Below are 25,699 nucleotides of genomic sequence, written 5' to 3'. Positions count from 1 at the left end.
AGTTCTCCCTCCCCTCCATTACTTGGCTCTAGAAAGCCCAGCCTCTGTTCCTAATTTAAGTGACTACCCTAGTCTCACCTAGTTCTGCCAAGTCCCACAGTTACTAAAGCTTCTCTTCTACTTTTTTACCACCACCCCACACTTCCTAGTGCAGTGCCCAAGACAATACCTTTAACATTCCTTGGGATTAAACAGGAAATGAGACAGTGGGGCTACAGCTTCAAACACTCAAAAATTAGGAAATGCTAGTATTAAGGTTGTTCAGTGCTGTAATTCCACCCTCTGTGGTTACCCACGTGTTACTGACTCCATTTCCCACAGGACCACTGTCTGAGGATGAGATAGATGCCAAGGGCTATGCAGGACTCCTCTGTAGGCACAGAGTCACTAGCTGTTAGGAAAGAGGGCTGCTGGGAAAGAAAAGTCACGGACAAGCAGCGGAATGCCAAACGTGATGAGGCTGTTTTCAGGGGATGGGTAGAGCTCCTACGTGATGCTCTTTGCATAAACTGAACATTTCAGTCAGCACTGCTGGAAAATGTACGTGGCGAGCATCCGTTTCATGGCACAACATCAGTGCTACTCTGGCCATGGCCTGAGGTGTCGAACTGGGGGCTATATTTGTTTGTGATACTTTCACAGCACTCTGTCAGGCAAAACAAAGTTAACCCTAGACTGCAGAACAGTGTTGGGAAGGTAATTATTCATTCATGAGCATCCAAACTGCTTCATAAAAAAAGTCAGTGCAGCATTCAGAACAGTCTCAGTAATATGCATGTCACTGATAATTATTTGTAACAGGATGAATAAAAATAGATCCATGACTAGCAGTCTATTTAACAAGCCTATTTAGCATCTTCTCTGTGCACAGGATAAGGCAAAGGTTGTACAGATGGGTACTAAGGATCACCACCAGCCCTCTACAGTTTTCTAATGAATATGTAACAGGAACTAATTAGGGCTGCATCTATAACCCCAATTCTGACACTTCCTAACTTCTGAGTGTTAGGTGTGTAGGTTAGACATTCTTTGTTTGCACTACATAAATAAAACTGAGTTGTTACAGAACAAGGGAGACATTTGTACTTTCAAAACTGTTTTGGTTACACAAACATTCTGCATTTTTCATAAACATGCTTAATTCAATGCTTACTATGGTGCTGCATTGAATGAAGTGCATGATCAAAGTATCAGACTTTTATTCAGGAAACTACCATATTCTTTTTACTGTGCCTAAACTATGTTTTGCAAAGAATAAAAACTTCTCCAGTATTCATCATGACAGTCACTGGTTCATGAAGCAGCTGATTACAAAAGACATCTTCAAAACTCTTGAGATGAACACCACCATCCCAGCTAATTCTCTACTTACCAGTGTGATTAAGTTGCAATTCAACCAGCAATTTAAATGGAATTAGCCAACACTGCATTCAAAAGGGCAACTCATCCCTCCCTTCCCTGACATTTTCCACCCCAGTTTTGCTCTTTCTTTCCTGTGCCTTCACTTCATACCAGCTACGTAGCTACACAATAAACAATGAAGGAAACTTGTTTTGTTTAAAGCCATATGGACTTCTTAAGAACACTAAATGCATCAGTCTCCAAGCCCAGTGAGCGGCCACAGAAATCGTTACGATGACAAAACTTGGAAAGGTGTACTTCTTTCAGCAGAGGTACTAGCACAGTGTTCATGGAAACACAGCATCAGAAAAGCCAAACAAACATGAAGTACTTTTTAAACAGTTAAAAATAGGGTTTCAAGGGGTTAAGCACTAGAACAGGTTCACAGAGAGGCTGCATGATCTCCATCTCTCAAGATTTTCAAAACTCAGGTTTATAAGGTCTTGGGCAATGTAATCTAACTTTGAAAGAAGGCACATTTTGAGAGGAGTCTGGACAACAGGCTTCCAGAAGTCTCTTTCAACCTGAGGTGTTCGCAGTCATCAATAGTATACTTAGAAGTAGTTGGTACAAACCCTGCACAATTCTCTTCTCTGCATAATTCCCCTCTCCCCAAAAAAGCTGTAGAAACTTTTACTCCTGTAGAAATTGAAAAATGCTGGCTTGGTTCAAGGCTGCACAGCAGTAAAGCCAAGAATATTCATAAATCAAAACCTACACAGGAAACTAGTTCTGAGATATGACATTCTAAACAGCATTCCCCAGAGCCGTGTATTCTCCCAACACACAATGCCATGAACATACACCTAATGCTGCTGACACTCCAACCCTAAGAAGCTTCCTTCCAAGGTCTGCAACCAACACACACACAACCTGCAGCGCACTCAGACCGCACAATACTTACACAGACTCATTTTGATCTTTTCTGTGCGATAAACCAGCAACAGTTTGAGTAAGTATCAACACACAGAGTCCTGTGATTTACTCTTAATTAGAGCAAAGATTCGAGTTTCCCCATACACTTAGATTTCTCTAAATCTACCTGCAGAGCAATCTTTCCTTCTCTCCCACTTCAAATCCTTGCCTTTTTTTTTTTTCTTCACAGATTGGTCAAGAGTCACCTCTTGTTTCTCCAGGAGTTTAAAACTTGACACATTCAAAAATGTGTTAAGTGCCATGCACTAGAAATTACAGAAGTTGTTGCTACTAAATTAGATGAAAACGTTTGGAAGCTTCCAACCACCAGAGACACCCGCGGTGCTCCTGGAGAAGAGCAGGCACACGCTGGTATTGATTACAGCAAGCCACTTGCTTGTAGCAAAGTTGAATTAACGCTTCACTGCAAAGAGATCCAAGTGCTCATAGCAACAGATATTCATACCCATTCATATTTTTTAAAGCAAAGAATTGCTAAAAGAATTCAGTGCAAATTTTGAAGTAGTAAATCTGAACAAAGTCCTACATAAATCAGGTAGTGATAAGTTACCAAAAAAATCTAAGGTTCTCTGACATAAGTATATACTCTCTTGTTTGTCATGTAATAAAATCTGAGCTTTTTATTAGCTGCTGACTTCTAGATATAGCAAGTCTACGGCAGTTTAAGCTTGATGATTTTTCCCATCCACAAGTTAATTTTTGAAAGAACAGAAAGCTTGTTCATATATATAGTACTGAAAACTGCATTTAGTGGGAACTAAATTCCCTAAGAATTACCCAAGTTAATAAAATTTTTAGAAAACTGGAGTTTACTGCATCAGAAAGCTTTGATACTGTTCCTAGTTACAATGCTTACATAAAGCCTTTAATTTCACAACAGAAGTTAAACAGATAACATTAATTGGAAATTTTGATGTAACAGCTCATTTCAGCCATGACTAAAGAGAACATAATGGCTGAGACAAAATTATATGGATTATATTACAGCTTATCTTTAATAAAAAAGTTGTGGTTTTTTAGATACAAAGATGGTAGTTTTCAAAAAAAGCAATAAACAAATGAGAAAATATCCCAACTTACAGGAATATTATGGTCCTTTCTTCCTTTATGGGAGGAAGCAACATGAGCAAGGTACTGAATAACCTTCTTAGTGTTTTCAGTCTTCCCGGCACCAGATTCACCTCTGCAAAACATTTCAGACATTTTCCTTAAAATTCATTTTCAACAACTTATCAATCATTTGTTTATAGCAACCTCATTTCATTCAATTTATGGCTTTGACTATGCAACAGACCTTCACCAACTGTCTAAAAATCAAAAGCACTGATGTTGCAGGGAACTACAAGGTATTTGTTTAAAATAATTTCATCCTAAAGATCTCCTTAGCATTAAGATGTTGATACAATGCATAACATTAGTTTGATTAAAAGCTGTTGACTATATGCCCGAATTCCTTTGTTACCTAAGCAACAAAAACCAAACTTGCCCCGTGTCTCGATCATAAGGCCAGAAATAGAATTTTTCAGAATGCAGATACATATATATTAATTTTTTAAAATCTTTATATATATACACACACACTTTTATACTTAGCACCATTTTAATATATTTATATACCAGGAGCTGGTTATGAGAATCACCAAGTTGATGGAAACATTCTGTATCTTTAGAAGCCAGTTTCAAAGTACAGTAAAAGACATTTTAAACAAACAGATTCTTTGCACTGCTCATTGCAGACTCTTAGCTAGTTTAAAAATACATTAATGGCCACAGGACTACATGAATTCATTAAGAAATAAAGTTATTAGTGCAGAGTGGTACAGTATGCAGATCAATAAAGAGGACAAATGCACATTTCATTTTTAAGACAAAGCAGCACGTATTTAAACAGAATTTACTGCAAGGTTTACATAGGGGATATTCTAGGCAGCAAATGTGACCAAGTTCACATCAGTGCAATCACAAACGATTTTTTTGGTTTGGTTTGGTTTTTAAACCTAGGTCTGGTCTTCCGATAAATCCACACATCAAAGGGATTACCAGGTCTAACTTAGCAGTGAACTACTCTGCTTTAAAAAGTATGAATGGTTTTGAATATATAATGGCAGTGAACTACTGGAGGAAGATCCCCTTTCAAGTGAGACAGCGACTGCCATTAGCAGCTCTGCGTGTGTGAAGCTAAAAAGGATTTTATTATGGGGATTTGCATGGAAAGAGTGAAAGTACTTCTGTCATTCAACAGCTGTTCAGAAATTAAAGTTTGGAAGACAACTACTTTGTGAGAATGACAAGTACATGGTCTGTGTGCTTGTGTACTTCTCAGCGAAGATACTTATAATGGAAATGTTAAGTTACAGGGCAGGTGGTGGAATTTAAGCACGTTCTTTTGCAGTCTTTACAAGTATCTTCCTCCACCATGCTGCACACCCCAGGTTTGTAGCTAGTCTGCATTTACTTAGGTATTTAGTACCTTCAGACCTGCACTTCTTGATCAGATAGGCAGCTTAGAAGCATCCCTATCCTCACATTACACTTAACATGTACAAAAATGAGACAATATAGCATTTGACATTTTAACTTTGCATATTCTGAAAGGATATTGCCCCAGATTTTCAAAGAGAACGGACTGTAAAACCTGTTTCTTCTTACCTTCCAATCCTTCTAAATCCTGGAAACCCCACAGGACAACTGCACTAGCAGAGGTGGCCCCTTGCTAAGAGATGGCAGCATGGGCATTTCTCCATCCATTAGCAAGTCATGGGGACTGAGGAAGCTCACTCACCACGGAGCAAACTCATCGCAGAAGAGTCTATGAGAGCTAGGTACAAGCTTCAGGTGAAACATCTGTTTGACCTGACAGAACAGTATCAGCCCCTAGGTTTTGCAGGAAAAAGACTTTTAACTGAAAACACTGAACAACATGATTCTGCAGACAAGCTGTGGGATATTTATCACAGCCGCAATTACCAAATTGTGGCCTGCAATACTAGAGGGTTAACCAAGGCACCTGATTTTATTGATGGTATCTGCTTATCAGAAGCAACTACATCAACCTGCCTAAAACCATTTCTGTTCCATCTTTCCTCATAAGACAAACACCACTGGAAAAATTATACAGACTATGAGAGATAAGAAATCATGGTAGTCAAATACTTAAAACTTTCTGGAGATAGAGGGTAGTTCCCTTGAAGCTTGTTGACTATACTAGCTTTGCTCACTGCATGAAAAAACTTGGAAGGTATTACCTGAAGAACTAGTTAAAGAAGATTACTCTGAGAATTAGCTAATGGATAACTGGGGTTCCTTTTTGCCAAGATACCATCAATATGCAACACAGAAACTGGGTGTACTTTGCGACCGCTACAAGTGGAATAGCAAATTTTGACTCCTAATGAAAGATACCATTTCTACCTGGTCCGGAGTCACCACATACAAGACAAATGTGAAGATTAATAAGCAGAAAAAAAAAAAACCAAAACAACCTCAGATGCCAATTCTTGCTTCTCAAGTCTTTATTTCTAGTCTCCTTTTTACTGCAGTGTTTACATTAACATAATTCATTACTGTAAGCAATAATAACAGCAGTCTTGCCTGTTTCTTGATGTGTATTAAAATATGCTTAATGCCAAAACTATTCGAACAGGTAAGAGAAATAAGAAGTAGAGCAAAATATTCATTTACATTTTAGAACAATACAATCTGTTCTTATTGTCATCAGAGCCTGGGAACACATTATTAGCTGTGCCTTTAAAACTAGATAAATAATCTTTTCTGTCAAATTACAGAAACAAAGTTTAAATTTTAAAGGAGAAAAATCTATTCTGACACATCCAGTGAAGAGAAAAATAGTACAATAAATACAGTCCAGATGTCGACTTTCTAAAAAGGCAGCACACAGTTTTAGAAGAGTCTACTAATCAACAGGCTTTTCTGGCATACACACCAGTAAAGCACAGGAAGGTCAAAAGCTTGAAATACATTCCTTTTACTAAAAAGCCTTTAAATCTAATAGTGGATTTTTTTAGAGAAAGTCTTTACTCAAGTTCTCATTCAAAAGCAACACTAATGGATGTTATCATCCTAGTTCTCCTCTCCCTGGAGCTCACAAGTATGCCAACTATTTCCTGCAGGATACTGTGTTAGATAGCTCTGCTGCCATATACTATAAAAGAATTAGAAGATTTAGGATAAAGTCCTCTTTTCATCTATAGGAATAATGACATCTGCGTACTTTGGTTCTTTCCCAGGTGTACAAACACGCATTATAAAAATAAATTAAAATCTTCTACCTCTACCAACCTGCCCAAAAAAGGTAAACTTTTAGTAACACTATGTACAATATTTATGGAATGGAGATGGTATCACGAAGCTAAAGATTAACTTTTTCAAAACTTTGTTTTAATACAACTCAATTAATATGTTACCATAAATTAAACAACTAAAACCCTTGGCTGAGATCCTAGCCTTACTTCAGTCAATGGCAGCTTTGCTAATGACTGTGGTAGGGTCATCATTTCACCTCCTTTATTTCAATCTCAATTCCACTACTAGTAGAAACAAAACCTTATGAGACTGAATTGAAATGCTGTATCAACTCCAGCCACGGGCTATGTCAAACAGTGCATCCGTAAGCAAACCATCTTTAGCAACAGCCTCAAGTTGGAGGGATAAGGTTATTCCATCAATTCACTGAAGGATCTCTCCCTTACAAACTGTGCTAGAGACAGGTCAGTCTGCAGTATTTAGAGTTAAAGCACTTTCCCCAAGAGCAGCGAAGCTTCTGCTCTGAAGCAGCTTCAAGCACATTTGATATAGGAAAAGCTCAGCGTGAGCACTTTAAAGTTTTTTATGGTTTTAAATTCATTACATGTAAAGCTATGATGTAATTTTCAATAAACAAAAGTACTCTTCAGACAAAGCTACAATTTGGTTAGCAAAAAAATTAGTGACTGACTTCTCAACCAGCTGCAATTTTTTTTTTCCCTGAGCAACTTGAGTCCAAATCTTGCACAGAAGTAAAAGGCATTTCCTCTGCTGAACAGATTGCCATCTAGAAAACAGGCAAAACAAATATAGCAGGAGATGACTCGCAGGTCAGAAAGCAAAACAGGCACCAAGCAGCAATGGAAGCTGGTCTTCTGACTTTCAGGAGAGCAGTGTGCTCTTCCCATACAGCCCATTTATAATGGCAGTTATTATTCTATGAACAGGTCAAACGCCTATCTGGGAAAGACCCATTCTAAGGGGAAACACTGTTCTAAAGGAAAGCAGTCGCTTTTCTTACTGTCAAGCAGGTCTGAAGCATCTACACATCTTGTCAAAGCTACAGCACTCAGAATGGCAGGACAAGGCAACACCACCACCTCTTCCTGAATTGGCAAATGAGTTTCTGGATTTTAGGGAAGTCAAATCAGTTTACAGTTACTTACTGAAGTCCCACTGCAAGGACTGGCACCCTTCTACCACCACTCAGCTAGCCATTAATTTCACTACCAGATCAGGAGACTATGCAGGACATACTAAGTGTAGCGCCATGAGTCACATAGGACCAAGGGACACAAAACCACACATACAAAGAAAGCTTTAAAATTCAAAGACAGACTCTTCTTCATCTTGCTATCTGTGCACAAAGTCTACTACAAACTAACAATATTTGTGAAGATAAGCATCTGGAATATATTAGGATGGTCAGATGCGGTTAGTGTCATCTATCCCATTACAGATCATCACTGTGATTTAAATTACTGAAAAGCTAACCAAACAAGCCAGTATTTTCCATGCAGGAAGCCTAGATCACTCGAACCTTCCCTCTGCCCTAGAAGTTTCAGTCTATTTCTATCATTCCTGATGAGCAACAAGCTCTGGGACAAGAAGTTCATCTGGATGCGGAAGGTCTGTCTGCAAAGAAGTGGCAGCTCCACCTTGACACCTGGGCAAGTTCTCCTCAGTGCCCGATTTCACAAGAGACAGGAATCCCGACCTGCCGCTCACAGGTCCTGTGGCCAGCAGTGCCTCGTTTCATACGGAGCAGCCACTTACATAAGGCGCTAAAACATGGAAGTATGCACTTAAATTGTTTGTAGGAGAAAGTAACTGTGTAAGTAAGAGCCCCAACAATGGTCTTTTGTCCTTCTCACAACAGCAGTTGCAAAGAACAGAAGAGACACTTATTCTCATACACAACTGAGCAGATCTTCTGCCAGTTACAAATTAACAGATATTTACAGTCAAGACCTGTAATTAAAAGGACGTCTTAATCACCTGGCTAATTTTCTGAAATGAAGAGGTATAACTGATAGTTTTGACTAGCGCAGAAGAGTCATTAATTGGCTTTACTATTTACAAGCCTGCCTTACAGCTCTTTCATTTCTCTCTAGATGCTTCACGTCATCTCAACACCAGTTGTCTAGGGAATGTTACAAGCTGGACTCTAGCCAGAGGTTGTATACAAAAATGTTTGGTATTTGCTGCTGTTGTCCTTTAATAAGCAGCCTCTATTCCCTCCACACCCCACCACTCCTACTGAAGCCAATTCAGATTAGATATCCTTGTACGGCTGCAAGCATCTGCTAAATGACTGTTTATCAAGCCCAGTCTCAGTTTTGAGAATACCATAAACTTGTGGTAAGATTCTCCGATTTAGAACATACTAGCTTAAAAAAGTGCAATACAGCACATTTTCATATTGGACTTTCCAAAAGTTGCCTTGCAGCTAAAGACAACAAAGCCAGGGAAGGTTTGAATATTTCTCAGATTCCTAGTATACCACAACAGAAATTTCTTCATATTGGTCAGCCTCCAACAGCCTGGCATGCCCATTTAACATTAACAGACAGCAATAATCAAAGAGCATCAAGAAAACTTAACGTCAGCAGCTGTAGCTTCTCAGAGAAAAAAAAAGCCTGCAAAGCTGTTCATTAGAACTTCACATCTCACAGAAATTAAAAAATTACAGTGTGCACATACCTCACTGTACAAGTTAGCACCACTTTTCTGAAAAGATTTCTTATAGATGCTGGGTTAATACAGGCTGATAACAAATTTATAAGCTAGCAGGAACAGGAAGTTGCTGGAACTACATACATTTTCCTTTCTTTTCAGCAAACTAAGAATTTAAAGTCAGAAGATCCTAAATAAGTTTTCATTTGCACTCCAGTCAAGGCGGAGTGATTAGATGGAAACTAGTTAAGTCTAGCTTCCCAGAGAAGGGCTGGTTTGGGGGGTTGCTTGTTTGTTTTTTATCGAAAAGCTTAATGAACAAAACTACAAAGCAATAGAGAGCTCCAGCAACCTTACTAACAATTTGTTAGTGGTTATCATCCCAAAATTAAGCCATCCAACTTCAAAGCTAAAAAGAAATTATCACAACTATTGTTCATTCAGCTCCTCCCATCTCATCATTAACCAGACAATCTGGCTTTCATCAATGTCTGCTAAATTGCCCAACAGATTCAGGAACTGCAGGTGTATGTGCCTGTGCACATATTTGGGTTTTTCAGTTGGTGAAAGGCCAAAGGGCACGTAAGAAATCACATCACACTACCTGAGGAAATCAGGGTTATACCACAGAGCAAGACTGAGTCCTGCTAGACATGGGAAAATGGCTTTTGGTTCACTCTGAGAAAAGCCTCTCTAAGTAATTTAATCAAAAAGTTTCTCCTACAAACTCTGTCTCTAGGGCTCAAGTACTGACCAATTTACAAGAACAGATGTGGTTGGGGGGAAGGGGAAAGGGGCAGAATGAAACAAAAGAGACCAGAAGAAAGTAAGTCAGTGCATAAATACCCATCACATAAGCCACTAACTCAGAATAAAACCCTGTAGACTAGACTTCACAGCAATGCAATTGTCTCTATTTGGTTTCCTAAAAGGTGGAGAGTGGAAAGGGAAGAGAACAGAAGGTAACAAAAAACAAAAAAAAGGAAGAAGGCACACCATTTTATGTTCAGAGACAACTCTTATTTCTGCAGCAAGAGCAGGAAGTCATCTATGTCATCAAGTCTGGATTGGAGAACTGAATGACAGCCACATCAGCTGGCAATCTGAGTAATACCCTCCTGAAGAACCAGCTTCCATGTTAGGTAAAGGACAAGATGTTCTGCTGAGACAAGCATCCAGAGAACGCAGCAGCATCGGCGTTTTTCTTTGCCTCTTGGTATTAAGTTTGACTTTGAGAAAATATTAATAACTTTAAGATCATCAGTTTATGCAAAACTCCTCATGGAACATCAGCAGGTGATGAAGTTGAGACCTCCAAGTAATCCCACTACCTTCAAAATAATGAAATGTGATGAGAGGCATGCTTGGAGAATCACCCATCAAGGCTAGCCCACTCCACACAGTGCCTTTACATGAATGCCTGTGTCTGCAGAGGAGGTAATAACAATATTGAAGACAAGAGTGTTTAAAGGTTTTTCCAAGGTAGGTATGAATCCATCAGACATTCACTATGTTAGAACCAAAGGAAGGCATCTGGAAAAAGTGCAGACAGAGTCTTTGAAGAGGAAGAACTTAATCCAAACCCAAAGGCTTCAAATAGCACCAATCTTGCACCTAAGAATGCCCTTGAGAGCAGCAGTCCTGGCTGTCAAAAATAAAAGGGGGCTGGATCCAGAGACCTGGTGTCATTCAAATACTATTACTTGTTTCTTTCTCTCATGTTTTCTTTCTCACTAGCTAGCTTGAACCACTCCTACTGGAGAAAAAAAAAAAAAGTAGTATTGTGAGGACTTTCAGCTCTACTAAATATCAGGGTCAGTCATGTGATCCAGGTCCTGAAACAAAAAGTTTGGATGAGATGTTCCAGGCCTTTTATGAATTGCCAAAGGAGTTTCTGAAAGCACCTCTGGTGCGGTTAAGACATACTCCTTTCACCTTATTTATTCCTGCCTTAGACTAACACCAGTAAAACCAGTGGCATAGAAGGGAAACACACACAGTTTACCTCTTTACCACAGTCAGCCATGCAATAGAAGTCCTGGACACTAACCCACTCTTGATCAAAACATTAGACCTCCTTTTAGCCTGCTACACAAGGGAGGTTGCTATGGTCTTACCCCATTCATGAAGAGGATTTAACATCCCAGCCAGCCAGATGTCAAGTACCAAGTTTATAATGCAAACCTGACAAAAGAATACAGCTCTCCCATGAAGCCCATGAGAGAAACCATATTAGAGACAGTACCACAGCAGGCAGCTGTCTTTGTAGTCTATTTGCTCAAAAGATACATGCAGGGGAATACAAATGTTTGGGATGGCACTTCTCTCCGAATTGGACACAGAGCTGAAAAGCAGCCTAAGACAAACCTATTTTAAGAGAAAAGTGTTCATTAACCTGAACAGCAGTCTGGTAACCCCTACTATCCTTTTTTATAGTCAGAATCTAAATGGTGTTGATGGTTAGACAGAGTTAGGAAGGTCTCCTGGGCTATGGTGGAACTTTGGTGTTCCACTTCAAGATGACACAAACACCTTGACCTATCACATCATGTGTCTTCATATTCTCAAAAGGTATGACCTAGACTGGATGTTCTTTGGTCCCGTATGTCCAGTTTGGAGATACAATGTCTTACCCTTTGTAATTCTGAGGTCACAGATCTGTCCACATTACTGAAGAAATTTGTATATCCTTGTAAACCATGTGCAGTGACATTGATCTTTTTACCCTTGATTTTCTTTATGCTGCTGTACAAGTACTTCAGTAAGAAATGAAAGTTAAAGTGGCAAGACAGCCAATAGAACCCAGAATCTGTTGCTCAGAAACACAGCTTTATTAAGACTCTGCCACACTTCTGTTAAGTGTAGCCTTTAACACTGGTACAAGGAAGACACAGAATTAAAGCTAGCAAAACCTTTGTTATGTCATGGTACTAATAGTTTCATTACTTAGTTTTGTGATATGATTCCAGGACAGTGTTGAAATCCTTCAGAGATGTATTGTTCACTGCTTCTGAAATTTTGCATGGAGTAGATTTATCACCAAGCATTTTACATGTCCAACAGAAGAGATGTCCTCATGACCATTTCTGAGGGTCTTAATATTAGGACTGCACTCATAGCAGTGCCCAGCAGCTCCAGACTTCAACACTGGATATGGTCCCATTCTCCTGAGGTCTGACTTTAAGGACATGTGTCCATTCCCCACCCCTCACCATCTGGAAGCAAGCTTCTCTCTGCAAATGGATGTACAGCAACCTACCAACTGCCTAGCCAAGATGTGGAACCTATCACAAGAGCCAGATATTTTGTGCTGAAGTGTGCTGTACCAGATATAAAACAGGGTTCAAATGTCTATTCAGTACAAAAGGATCAAAAGCTTACAGCAACCTTACAGGTGAGGTAATAACAAAATTGAAGGCAAGAGAGCTTAAAGGCTTTCCAATTTGCAAATTAACAGATCAGACGTTCACTAGATCCTGTAGCACTGCCATTCCAACCTTTATGGTCTCGGCTGACCATGTAAAGGAGTGCAAGGCTCATGCATAGGCACAAAATATGAAGCTACTTCAAAAAAATTCACCTGGGGCAAGCACATACTGTCAAAGCATCCACAAACACACAAGAACAAAGCATTTCTTTTCACTCTGGGATCCCATCCCTGCTTTGAGGGCTGTTTTGTACATTGCACATATTTAGTAGCCATCACATGAAAACAGAAGTCCCACTAATAGCAGGAACCACAGACCTACCTAGACAAGCCTGTGTTAACTGGATCAACTTTTATCTTAGCACAGAACTGTATTTGCTTCTGTGTCCCTAGGCCCCATTAATCTTGTGTTTATAGCAGCCATAGTTCAAAAAAGCGTGGCTTGAAAGGATCCACCTTCAGTCTCGTATCAAGTCTGATAGTTAAGGCACTTTTGTAGGAAGCAGGAGATGAAGATTTGAACCCCTTCATGTCAAGAAGGAAACTAAACCCATGTCTCTTTCCAGCAATTAATCTAACCATCGAGCTATTTCAGGAAGCAGGCATCCTCACAAACTATGGCCTCAATGCAGCTGGTATGCACTGGCACACAGCACGGGCAACTGATCACATAACCAAGTCAGAGGCACGCTAGGTACCGTATCCTCCCTCTCTCCCTCAGATAATTGAATATGTTAAGTTATACCCAAAACTGCTAACTGCAAGCAGTTTCAGAATGGAGCCAAGGTGTGGTTTCACAACACAGCTGAACCATCCTAACCCCCAGGCTGCTACTCACAGGGACAGATCCCCTCCTGCACATTCATACCTCCTGCTTCAGACTCGTACTCCTCTGAGCCCAGAGTGCAGACCCAGAGAACTAAACTGCTGAAAAGCATTATTTGTGGCAAGGTCGGTTTTCTGCCAGCTCCACTCCCTGAACTAGCTTATGTTGGCTGCCAACCTCCAACACTAGCACAAGAGGCTGCAGAAACAAACACACAGCCTATGTGGGAGAGGAAAGGAAACTGGATCACCCCTTCTAACAGCGGCCCAAAGATAGCTCTGCTCAGTAGTGTCATCAGCCTGAAAGCACATTCGTGTGCCGACTACTCCACCAATGCATTTCCAGATCCCAGAGAAATTTAAGCTGAAGACAGGAGTTTGCTCCTGGGTGGGGCAACTTCAGGTGCACACAGAGAAAGCAAAAGGCAACCTTAGTGTCAGCTTCAGAGCTCTCCCGTTTGAAGCAGATCCAAAGCTAAGCTGTTGCTCAGCAGGGTTTCTAGATCGACTTTTGATTCATGTCCCCCTCGGGCACTACACACCGAGTAGTTACAGCACAGCATTCCAGACAGATGTACACTTTTTAAAGCTTTTTGTTTCTGATTCAGATCTCTTGACTGACATTTTTAAACTAATTTCTTAAATAGCACATGCTTATAAGACTTTCAATAACGTGAATTACAGTATTAAAATAATATCTCCCCAAATTAAGTATCACTTCATGTTACATCTTGAAGTATGTCAAGTACAAGTACATCTTGAAGTATGTCTGTCAAGATTAAAGATGAAGTTTTGACTACTACAGCTGTATCAAAGACCCCTTTCACAACACAGATTTCCAAAAATGCCCAAGTGAAGAGTGTTTACTTACGTGCAGAGAATTGATTGGTCCTCACGGTCTGCAAAACAAGAACAAACATGGTTACAGTTTTTTGTTTATGTTGTCCTGTAATTTGCTAGACAGTTTCTTTTAAACAAATATTTTTAAAAATCCAGCTTTTCAGCTTAACAATTCTAAGGCTACTGTCAAGCAATTTTAATAATATCCCTTAAATGTTCCAGTTCACACACACCACCCCCCCCTCACACAACAGCTCAGACATTCCTAAAAGTTCTGCCATTTCCTATAATAAAGCCAAAATTTTAATTAATAATCATACATGGTAATACTTTTAACCATATTTTCAGATAAAGCTGGCCCAACATTTCTTATTCTGTATGCATCCTTCCCTAGATTAATCAAAGAATTTGTTTTTCTTCTCACTGAAGACTTAACGACCAGACACTTGGAAATAGCACTAACATCTCCAGCAAACAAGTGCTTTACAGCTTTTTTTTTTTTTTGAATTAACAGGCAAGCCTAAAGTGTTTCTATAATTTAGCTTATTCATTAAAGACTTGTGAAAAGGACATCCAGGGAAATACTGAACAGAGCCGAACTCTGCAATATGGGACGGCTCAGCACTTTTGTGACACCCACTGCCGTGCTCATGACCTTTGAAAAGAATGCCTGAAGGTCAGTCATACTCTGCAAGAGGTGTTTCATAATTACAGGATCTTTAACAGAATGTTTCAACATCAGACACTCTATATTAAAAATTATATAATCAAAAGCATTCAAATATACTTGCTGAAAGTAAAATGTTTCAGTTAAAGGTGTTCTCCACCCCCTGTTTGAGCCAGGGTTTTCAACAAGTTCAACATCTTTTTCATAAATCTGCATCACCAAGATCTTTCTTTTACACTTCAGCTGTTTGTCACTAGGTCCACAAGAACACAACTGCCTCCCGTAAACTCAGAACTTCAAACAAGTTTTCTGTTCTGATTGGTAATTTGCAGTGGATTACACTATAATAAATAAATTCAAGCTTTATTTTGTTCAAGTGTAAAACTCAGGACTACACATTAGACTCCCTGCCACCCTCTGCATACGCCCCTCCTTGAACACAGCGCCCTGACAGACCACAGAAAGGGAGCAATTGGTAACGGGATGATTGTTATTCCTTGTGGGACACAGAGCTCAGTTCTAGCAGGAGGAATAGACAGCTTCAGTTGCCACAAGGCAGCTTCCCCACATGCTTAATAGATTTGAAACAGATCTGTGTCCATATATACAGCCTCAATACATTTATGACCATTTCTGATAAGCAAAGTAACATAAACAACATTTCACAGTTCTTCTGGATCCATTAGAAACAATTGTTAAACCAAGTTGCAAATTACTGTTGAATTTTGCCGGTTGTATGAAACCAGTCATCCTACCTATGGAAAGAGCAGAGTTCATAGTGCTCTTGTGAAGCAGAATTTCAACTTTAGATAGGTAGCATGTTAAAAAACAATAAAAATACAGCAGTGAGCTGTGTTTCTCCCCATCACACTGCCTGATGAACAACCCAGATACAACACCAGTTCATGTTCAGCCACATCAGCTCGCTGAGCAGGCCAGCCACAGAGCAGAATACGAGTTTCAGCACAGCCAGGCTGCCCACCGGGGCACAGGCAGACACCCAGGTTTGGATCAGCACAGGCAGCCAGAGAGCCCAGCGACCGGTGTATACAGCCAGAATAAAGACAGGCTGCTCTTGAAGGGTCAGTCATGTCCTGTCCCCTTCCTCCAGCTGTGCCAGCACTCATGTCATCAGTGTAGCACAGACAAGAGGTGAACAGGAAAGCTTCCTGACAAGTTGTTTTTTGGTCCGATTTGTGCTGAGCTGAATCAGTGCCCTCATACACTGTACAAAAACCTGTACTTGTGGGAGACCTGACATCCCTTTTCTACACAGCAGTCCCAATCTACCTTAGACCAAAAGGCTATGTTCATACAGCCACATCTAAAAAAGCAAACCAGCTAGAAAAGACCTGGTGTCAGCAAAATATTGTTATTTTAATTAGTTTATGAACAGAAAGTTTGAAGGACGTGAAGTCAAGTCTCTCAAAGCAAGCAGATGCTATTGCCACAGCTAGCTAAACCAGAGGCTTGTGGACTGCACCACTATAACATCAAATATGATGGAAAATATGAGGTGCCTTCTGACTAAAAAAGTGTTAAAAACATGCACAGTTGTATTTTGAACCCCTTGCACTAGCTTGTTCAAAAATAGCAAGAAATACTAGTCATCCTCTTACCCGTTGTGCAGACAAACTGCATTGGGTTGCACTTCACCAGGAGCACAAGTCAAATGCTGCACCCCTGTGACTGTGTCCTGCAAGCAGAGGTTAGCTCCAAAAATCCTATCTACAGGGTAATAAACAGAGCAGAATGATTGTAGTAGGAGAGCAGAAGAATGTTAGTTTAGATTATCAAAAGTGGGAAAGAAAATAAGACTCAAAAAGTTGATGATACTCCTGACAAGACTGCAGGGATGGTACCGGATCATTTCCTGCATCTGCATGATGTACAGCAACTCCTGTACAGACACACCAAAAAAAGGAAGGGGGAAGCCTGTGACTGCAAGAAATAAAAGCTAAGAGAAGGCAAAAGCAGCGGGAGTATGACAACAGAAACATTAAGAAAACACTCTAAAAACGTTTATGTGCTTCGGGTTTTGATATACAGCAGCTGGTCTTTCAAGTCTTATCAGAAATAACTTTTTAGTCCCAGCAGGAGACAAACCCCAGAACCCCAGCAGTCAGATGTACTGTATGCCCCACTGTCAGCATAAAATAGAAAAAAGTGCAACTTTCTGACCCTGACCTGTTTCCAGGGGTAGCTAATAGTGACTCATGCACTTCACAGACAACCCCATATGCCAGCAAAAAAACCCAAAACAAACCAAAACCACAGAACAGTAAAAATCATTTGTTCTTTTAGAATAAACTACTGAATCCCAAGTTGGTGCCATGAGTAAAGCAGAAAATTAGTATTTCCTAGCTTTAATATTTATTGAGACATTTGCTAAGTGACTTTAGAATTTTCCCCTTTTTTCACTTTCCAAGAATAACTTCTCTCTGTAATTTTGTCACTGTAGCTAGGTCACTTTGTCAAAAACTACAGTGTCCTTTAAACTACAGCTCTTCAGTTTATCACTTCTTAAGAATCAAGAACACAGGTAACATTTGCCTTCAGACTGAAACTATTTTATTTGAAGGTAATGTGCATTTGTCAATGCTTTGTATCGTGACATATTTTACCTGTCAATTTACCATGCAAAACTAGTGTTCTACAACATGGAAGACACTGTATAAATGAATTTTCTCACCCAGTCAGTCCTAGAGAAAGTCTACCAGTCCAGACAATTGTATGTATTTTGTCATGTCAGAAGCTCCAGCAACTGCAGCAGAGCTTTCTTCTTTTCTATGTCCAGGAGCCTGAATTAACAGAGACCTTATAAAGGAAGTTATCTGGTACTCAAGTACGTTACTCCAAATCCATTTTTCTGTGTCCATCTAGACTCTGAACCTCACAGACTATGAAAGTTGAAGACAGACAACAACAAGCTTCAGGTTTTGCCTTCTGATCACAGGCTAATGGCCAGTTCCAGCATCTAGCACGCAACTAACAATAACAAAAAAATTACAGCTTGAAGGCTCAGGATGATGCTTTGTGTTGTCAAATGCCGGATGCCTTTTGTTCCAAGAAAAAGAGCTGATCTCACCAGACTCACACTGAAAAACTTTCTGACAAAAGAACATGGAAGAGTTGTTTATGGTTTGTTTGTTTTGACGACCCCCACCCACCCCCACAAAAAAGAAAAAAAGAAAAACCACAATTTATCTGTAGCCTTGATTTCAGAGCAGCTGGTCCCCTTCCCAAAGGCTCCAAGGAGCAGTAACTACATATCTGTTAGTCTGTCTTTTGAAAGAACCGAGCTCTTATCTGGCACTTTTGCCAGATGAGTTATCTGGGGCAGGGAAGAAGTACTAAACTTCTCATCTTTGGACATTTATCTCAACAATACTTTTCAAAAACTGTGTGATACTCGGTGACCCAGCTTCAACCTGAAGGGCAGCAGGAAGCCCGCAAGACAGATTATTTTTTTTTAATGACAGAGAATATGCCTAAATTTTAAGAATAATCTGCCATCCTTTGCAAAAGTTTTAATAGCAATTTTTTATTAAAGCCACAGAGGTTTGAGGTGGCTGTTCATGGAAATCTAAAAATCCTTGGGAAACACTTAAGTTTCTACATACATCTTGTAATTAAGAACAGACCAAAACCGTCTCCCTCTAGTAAAGTCTTCATGAGATAACATTACTCTAACAAACAGATTTGTAGGAATGTATAAAGATTAAACCAATGCAACAAATCCCTTGGGGTTTATAGGCAATTGAAGTAGTAAAAAACAAAACAAGTTAGCAGACAATCCTTATCTCCAACCTTTAGGGCAACTGAAATAGCAAATACAAATAAATTACTCTCATGAATAGCATTAGCAAATATGATATTAGTTGTTACTCCATGCAAAGGGTGAGAAAGGGTATTGGTCTGGAATGGTTGATACTCCAAAGTCACAATGGGTACATTACATTTTCAGCATGTAAGCAGACACTTTAGTGGGGAAAAAAGCACCTATAAGACAACTTGAATAACACAACTTTTGATATTAGCATAAATATCTTGCAAGTTACTCCCATATAACTCAATACAGTTTCATTATAAGGCTGAGCCAAACTATCAACTTCCAGTCTCTTAGGAAAAGGTATGTCACAGCTCTGCCATATCAACAGCACAGTCTGTCCCCAGAGCAGACTCTGGTCCTTGTCTCATCATAGGTTAAAGCAACTCAGCTCACTAATCAAAGATACTCAGTAAGTCAATTTAACTCAATCAGATGAATATAAGCATGAGGACGAGTATGCTGTAAGAGGGGATTAAATAAGAGAACCAAGCTCTTAATCCAAGCTACATCATAAGACCAACCCTTTGGTTTTAAACCAACACAAGAGTTCTATCGGAATCTATCACTTCAGAGATATACTGCTTGGATTTAAATATATCCCAAGGTCTTCAAACTACACTGAAGACCATAACATTCAAGCTGCACAGAGAAGGATTACTACAGTATTCTTAATTTGAAAAACAAATTTCCAAAGTTATGCAGAGTCTATAAATAAAAACAAAGTTTGAATTTCTGCTTATGAAGTAAGCTTTCTATAGGCTAGTATTGTCCTTTGGAATGGAAGAATTTGGAAGCACAAAGGCAATACAACCTGGCACTAGCCTTAGGCCGAAGCTCCCCCACTGCTGTCAAATTGAGCTGCCATTGACGTCTCTGCTTCCTCCGCCCAGTATCACCATCCCATTCCTCCCTTTGAAGCAGCAGTGGACTGCACAGATGCAGATGATGCCTGTTCAAGTAGCTGATGGAACTAACAAAATTTAGTTTTCAACCAGATCAGCTCCCAGAGCCAGTTTATACTGCAGCCACACAAACACTGGAATTAGTGTATAGAAAGTGAGAAAATCACCTCTTGTACCAGCTACCCACGCTCTGGTCACCCTAAAGCTACTGAAAAACCACTCCCCAGCTTGGGTGAGCTGCAACCCATTCTCAAATGGATAGCTGGTGCCAGCAGAAGGGGCCACCTCCTCCATCCCCAGCATACATTCACACTGCCTCCCTTGAGCCAGCACTGGCAGTCACCTATAGTGAACCAATTGGTGCGTCATACCAGCAGAAAACTCATTCTCTCAAAATACATATCAAAAAAGTGACTAATCATTACATTGGCTTACACTGTATCAAGCTATATATTTAGCATCTGGAAGTATCAGACGTAGAAGCAATTCTTTCACTCCTGCTCTCCTTTTGCTTCCACCCCAAGGAAGACTCTCACACCCCAAGGTAGGAATCAGCCGCTCTCTTTAACACCTACTGCTGTAGAGCTGAAGACATCTTACTGATGTAAGAAGCAGCAGCCACGTTAGGGAAACGCAGTTGTACAACTCTGAACAGTACAAATGCTTTGAAGATAGGCCAAGGAGAATTACCAGAATACAAGGACAAGAAGAATTACAGCTCAAAGCTATTTTTCCCTACACTGTCTTAAACCTGCTTTGCTCTCGTCTCCCCAGAGGAATACGCTCTGGGGACAGCAACTGGCAGCTCCTCAAACACACCTGTTGCTTGGCTGCAAAAGAGTTGCCATGTTTTCCTGTTTGAAAATCCAGAAAGAATAGATCCTGATGTTTACCCTACTATGTACATATAGTAAAACACATGAAGTTTTGACTGTTAGAACACAAACCATTTTACTCCACATCCATTCTCTCAAACTATGAAAGGATTTCCCCCCCCCCCCCCAACAGACTAGACCTAATGAAATCCCTGTTAACTCTGGGGAAGGTTCCAGACGTACATTAAACACATTTGTTGGGTAATTGGTTCAGGCAGGATGTTCTGAAAAGTCATAGCTCAAAGCTATAGTCTGTCTATAAAAGAATTACTGTATTTTAACAAAGCAGCTTTTCTTAAAAGCATGACTTAGTTCTGCTTTGGTCACACTATAGTCATTCATAAATTGATACAAGATAGTCAAATGAAAAGGAAGAATCTGTCTTCAAATTTCCTACCAAAACTCAAAGGCAGTAGCATTGCAAGCACAGAAATTTTATCACAGAACAGAGCTTATAAGTAAACGGATGCCCACCCTCTACAACTGTCTTTGCTCCAATTGCCCTTCACTATATTGATATTTTAAGTATTGCAAATGCCCGGATCTGCCTTTATCCCTCACGAATTGCTCAGAATGAATGGAAGAAGCCATGTGGAGTTATCCCACACAGTGAACCACTCAATTAGAAAGCCATTTTTTGCCCTTAACACAAATATGCAAATCTGAAAACACTTCCACAGATGTATTCCCTGCTTTCAGATTTAACATCTCTGATTATTTTGACAACAACTACAATTCTTGTCAAACACAGTAACTTTCATACAAACATTGACTGTCTCACAATCCCCCTGCCCTTCATATAAGCATCTTCCCTTTTGCATACAGCCTTCATTTAGGTGAGAACATTAAATAATTGTGCCAAGATAAAAAGGTTAATTCTAGAAAAGCAGTGAAAATGGATGTACACAAGTATTAACCTGCTTTCCCAACTCAGGCTGAAGAAAAAGCTACAGGCTACTACATATCCAGCCACCAACCAGCAGGAAATTATGGAGAGGAAAATGGTTCTTATTTACAGGTACATCAAGGGTTGTCCTTCCCAAAACCCAAGCACAAGACTCTTGCAGATCATTCATTTTGACATGGCCTTTCCTTTTACCTCTCCAGAGCATGAAATATCCATTCAGGAAGGATAAAATGCCAGCCCCATTTCTGTCGCAGGCATAACCAAAAAAAGTTACTGCTTATGTTGGGGTGGATGAGGCAACTTCTTTGATGTTTCTCAAACAGAAGCAAGTGTTGTCTTTGTAAAAAGAGGCAGTGGTATAGGGGGAATGGAGGGTTCTTTTTTATTTTTAGACAGTATTTAATACTCAGGGGCCATAGACCATAACCAAGAAAAGCTTGGTTCCCTGGTCAATAGACTTGTTTGTTGTGGATGTCGGGCTTGGAAGATCTGTGCATATTTGCCCTCTACTGTAGGTGAACAGGCTCAAATATCAATCTATTCAAGGACATTTAAAAATTGAATTCCTGACAAGTTTTGCAAAAATGGGTCACTGCCTGGAGGAAAGAGACCTTCCCATCAGCACAGATTTTGCTGCTGTCAGAACATTCACAGGACTGGGCCACAAATGCTACATAACAATATAAAACACGCAGGTGGTCTGACAATCTGTCATTCTTCAAGCTCTGAATACCTTTTTTTTTTTCCCCCTCCTTTAATCTAAATCCTACTGGACCGATAAGCATGGAAAGAGATCTGGTTACAGAGATGAAACATGCCTTTATATTTTGTGTTTGTCTTTAAAATGTTGCCTAGTTACTCCATAAACTATCAAGCACTTAACACTATGAAGTGACTTGCAACAAACATCTCTAACAAGCCTAATAGGAAGACTGACAGGCACAAGTTTGTTTCCTGAGTACCTACCTTACTGCAGACCAAATATACCCTGACACACTTATGCTCACATAAGATTTCTGCAATAGCACTGCTCATCCTACGTTTCACCTCTACTTCTGGTTGTGCAATAATCTTTGCTATTTACAGCTTAGTCATTCATTCTTCAATGTACATTCTGCAACTTCACAAAAAGATGAGGACAGTTTACAGGAATACAGTCAGTATTTTACCAACAGTAACCCGTTACACAACATGAGCTTTTCAGAAAGCATATCATTTACTAACACTATAAAGCTGATATTTCAAGTTATAATACCCAAATTTAATCAAGCCAGTACTGGCTATTTAAGGAAGCTGAACCTACACATGCCCAGAGGATCTGATGTGACACATTCACTGGTGCTAAAGGAGCTGAACAATATCATTGTCCGGTTAGTGTCTTTGGGAGGTTTCAGGTTACTAAAAGGATGGAGACATCACAGGTATCTTCAAGAAAGGCAAGTAGAATCATTGCATTGTCCTTCTAAGGACTAAAAGACCTCAAAGCTGGAAGGAACCTCTGGAGGTCAGAAGTGATCAAGGGCACTGGCATTCTTTAGGGGAAAACCATCTCTCTCGATGTAGCCTGAAACTGCATTTACCTTTTTCTACTTGCCTTGTCATCATCATCTTATTCGTCTCTTGGTCAGTTTTTACATCCAAGTCTCATTTCACTGAAACTATCAAAAAATGAATTTGCAGAAATTCTCATTGTCATAAAACATGTAACACTAATTTATACTAGAAGAAAGATCAAATTCAGGTGCACTTCACTCCTCATGGGTATCCAATGGTTTTAAGATTTAGAATAATAATATTTATCAGTTTTGCTTCATCAGTGCTCACTTTCCACAAAACACTGAAAGCCCCCAATGCTGGCTCGGACACTAGTCCATGAAGAATTACATCAAATCTCTCCCTCTAGCCTAATGCCACCCACTTCAAAGAAATACAACAGTGCTATTTTAAATCAATTACCAATTCCCAACTTTGTCTGTTTACCTAGTATTTCCCATATAGCATGATACAAGACAGAGCCAGTCAGTGTCTACTACATTTCCTCTACCTAGAAACCAGCCTATCTGAGAAAGCCGTCAGGTTGAACTGCCACAAACCACTTTTGACAGACCAGTATTTCTCTCTTGCCTCTTCTGTGTACTTTGTCTAATTACTCCAAGGTACTGCCAAGGCTGAGAAAGCACCTCTTCACTGTGGGGTGGGGGGCATTGATGTAGACTCTCTATAGGTGTTCCTGCTATTTGTGAAGTCAAAATAATAAAAGGTTCTTTAAAAAAAGTGGTTCTATCCCTTACTCTAAAAGATGTGAGATTTGAGATAAATCACAACAGCCATACTTCAGTTTTGCTTGCTGACCAACTCCTAAGTATGTTAATTATTACCAAATGAAGCATAGCAGAGGTCAGTCAAGCCCCAGTCACAGTTTACCCTGCAACTTGTTTATGGCAAACCATAGCACTGAATACAAGTATTTCTTGCATGTCTACAGCAGACTTCATGACCACACTCATTATTCACTCGCTCACCCCAGATAGCTCAAGCTGCTGCACGAGCGCCCCAGCGCAGGCAGAGTGCTAGCGGCTAAACCTACCACAGCATCATCAGACCTGGGAAGAATAAGCCAAGCTATGAACTGAGGCTATTTTAGAAGTCACAAGTTCAGTATTTGCAACATTAGCTTGAAATTACCCAAATTCCTAAAGAAAAAATTGTGACATTTGTTTTCCAAGTTGCTGGCCAGGGCTGAATCAGCATTAAAAAGAGAAAACAAATAGCTGTTAAGACTACATCCTGCCCACTTAATGAAACTGCGGGTAGCTTCTCCATTACATACCAGATAGAATTTGAATTTTTTTTTAGCCCTCATTAAGTTTGAAGAAGCTCAAACATGTCTTATGTTTTCACTGGCAGTCTTTCACTACCTTTATTAACTATCATTAAGAGAAGCTTTAGTAAGTCCAACTTAAAACAGAGTTGCTACATTTGTGAGCAGAAGTTAATAGGTAACACATTCCTTCCCTAACAAATTCATTCAAACAGGTATGGATTTATAGCAAGACTTGCAAACACCCCTAATCTATTATGTAATACCAAATTTATTTAGCCTTTTGAAAGGGGTGACTGCTGTAGTTTAGGAGATAAGCAGAGAACACAAGCCAGCCTTGAGTTTGGAGAAAAATCAGAGAAAGGTACAGTCCCAAGGGCTGGTCTGCGCTGTGAGCAACGGGGGAGATGTGCAAAGAGCCGATACGTGAAGAGGGCAATCACTGCGACCGTGAGAGTGCCCCTGGTGCACCACACCATCAAGCCAGTGGGGCAGCTACAACTTGTGGGACTGATTTACCGTCAAAGCCAACGACTGGTTCTCACACAAGTGTTTAATGCAACTTAGCTGAAGGGCAGTTACAATCCATAAGGCAGCAACTTCTTAAACTGCTCCAGCTAGAGATGCAAGGACTTGCTCACTTATGCTTATTGTGCTTCAAATGACACAGATGAGCAGTTCTCAGCCTTCCTGATTTGTGGCTCCCAAAGAGCTTTCCCAGTAGAAATGAACAGCTCCTAAATCTTCTACACAGGCCATCCCTATGCTTACTTTTCAGTTTTCATTTGCATGCTGCTTGAAAGTAACCTAAAATTAGTAGTAGTTGGCAAGATACAGGCTGGAAAAGGTTTATTTTGACTGTAGAGTATTCAGCATAGCCATGGTTTTTCTGTTCTCCATCAAACCTGCTTAAGTGGTTCCGTCTCCCATGTAGTACAATTTTGCCCAGACAAAGATTACATTGTCAGCCAAAACAATGATTCAAGGAGGTCCTTTAACTGTAATATCTGCCATTTAAGCTCACTCATGTAACTTTTGCTCTTCTCCTTCCCAAACAAATAAGCAAACACAAACCACTTAACAAAACTGGCTGTGAACCAACTTTCACTCTAGTGGGTTCTCCCTAAGCTGTTTCATTATGCCTGAACTCCACAAGTTTGGAAAGATAGCAAGTATGATAACAGCACATAGCTGGGCTTTCTAACTTCAACACAACAGGGTCAATGGTTTGGCTTTTTGTTCTCAGTCACACACAGGACAGGACACAGATCATCCAGCACATCACCCCATCCCCAGTAAAGTCAGCCACACTACACACACCAGTGAT

At 40.0% G+C, this 25,699-nt stretch overlaps 1 protein-coding gene across 4 annotated transcripts in view; it reads right to left on the bottom strand.

The window, feature by feature from the left end:
- The window catches only part of MYH10 (myosin heavy chain 10), a 102,852-nt gene that overhangs the window by 50,022 nt on the left and 27,131 nt on the right, over positions 1-25,699 (bottom strand). For all 4 annotated transcript variants that reach the window (XM_074888883.1, XM_074888886.1, XM_074888885.1 and 1 more), the window contains exons 4-5: positions 14,400-14,427; positions 3,418-3,520 (exon numbers count right to left, since the gene is read on the bottom strand). In XM_074888883.1, coding sequence (XP_074744984.1) covers positions 3,418-3,520; positions 14,400-14,427 — 131 coding nt within the window. The remainder of the gene's footprint in view (positions 1-3,417; positions 3,521-14,399; positions 14,428-25,699) is intronic.

The sequence above is a fragment of the Strix uralensis genome, chromosome 19, assembly GCF_047716275.1.
Source record: "Strix uralensis isolate ZFMK-TIS-50842 chromosome 19, bStrUra1, whole genome shotgun sequence".
NCBI classification, from domain to species: Eukaryota; Metazoa; Chordata; class Aves; order Strigiformes; family Strigidae; genus Strix; species Strix uralensis.
This window is presented reverse-complemented; position numbering and strand designations above follow the sequence as displayed.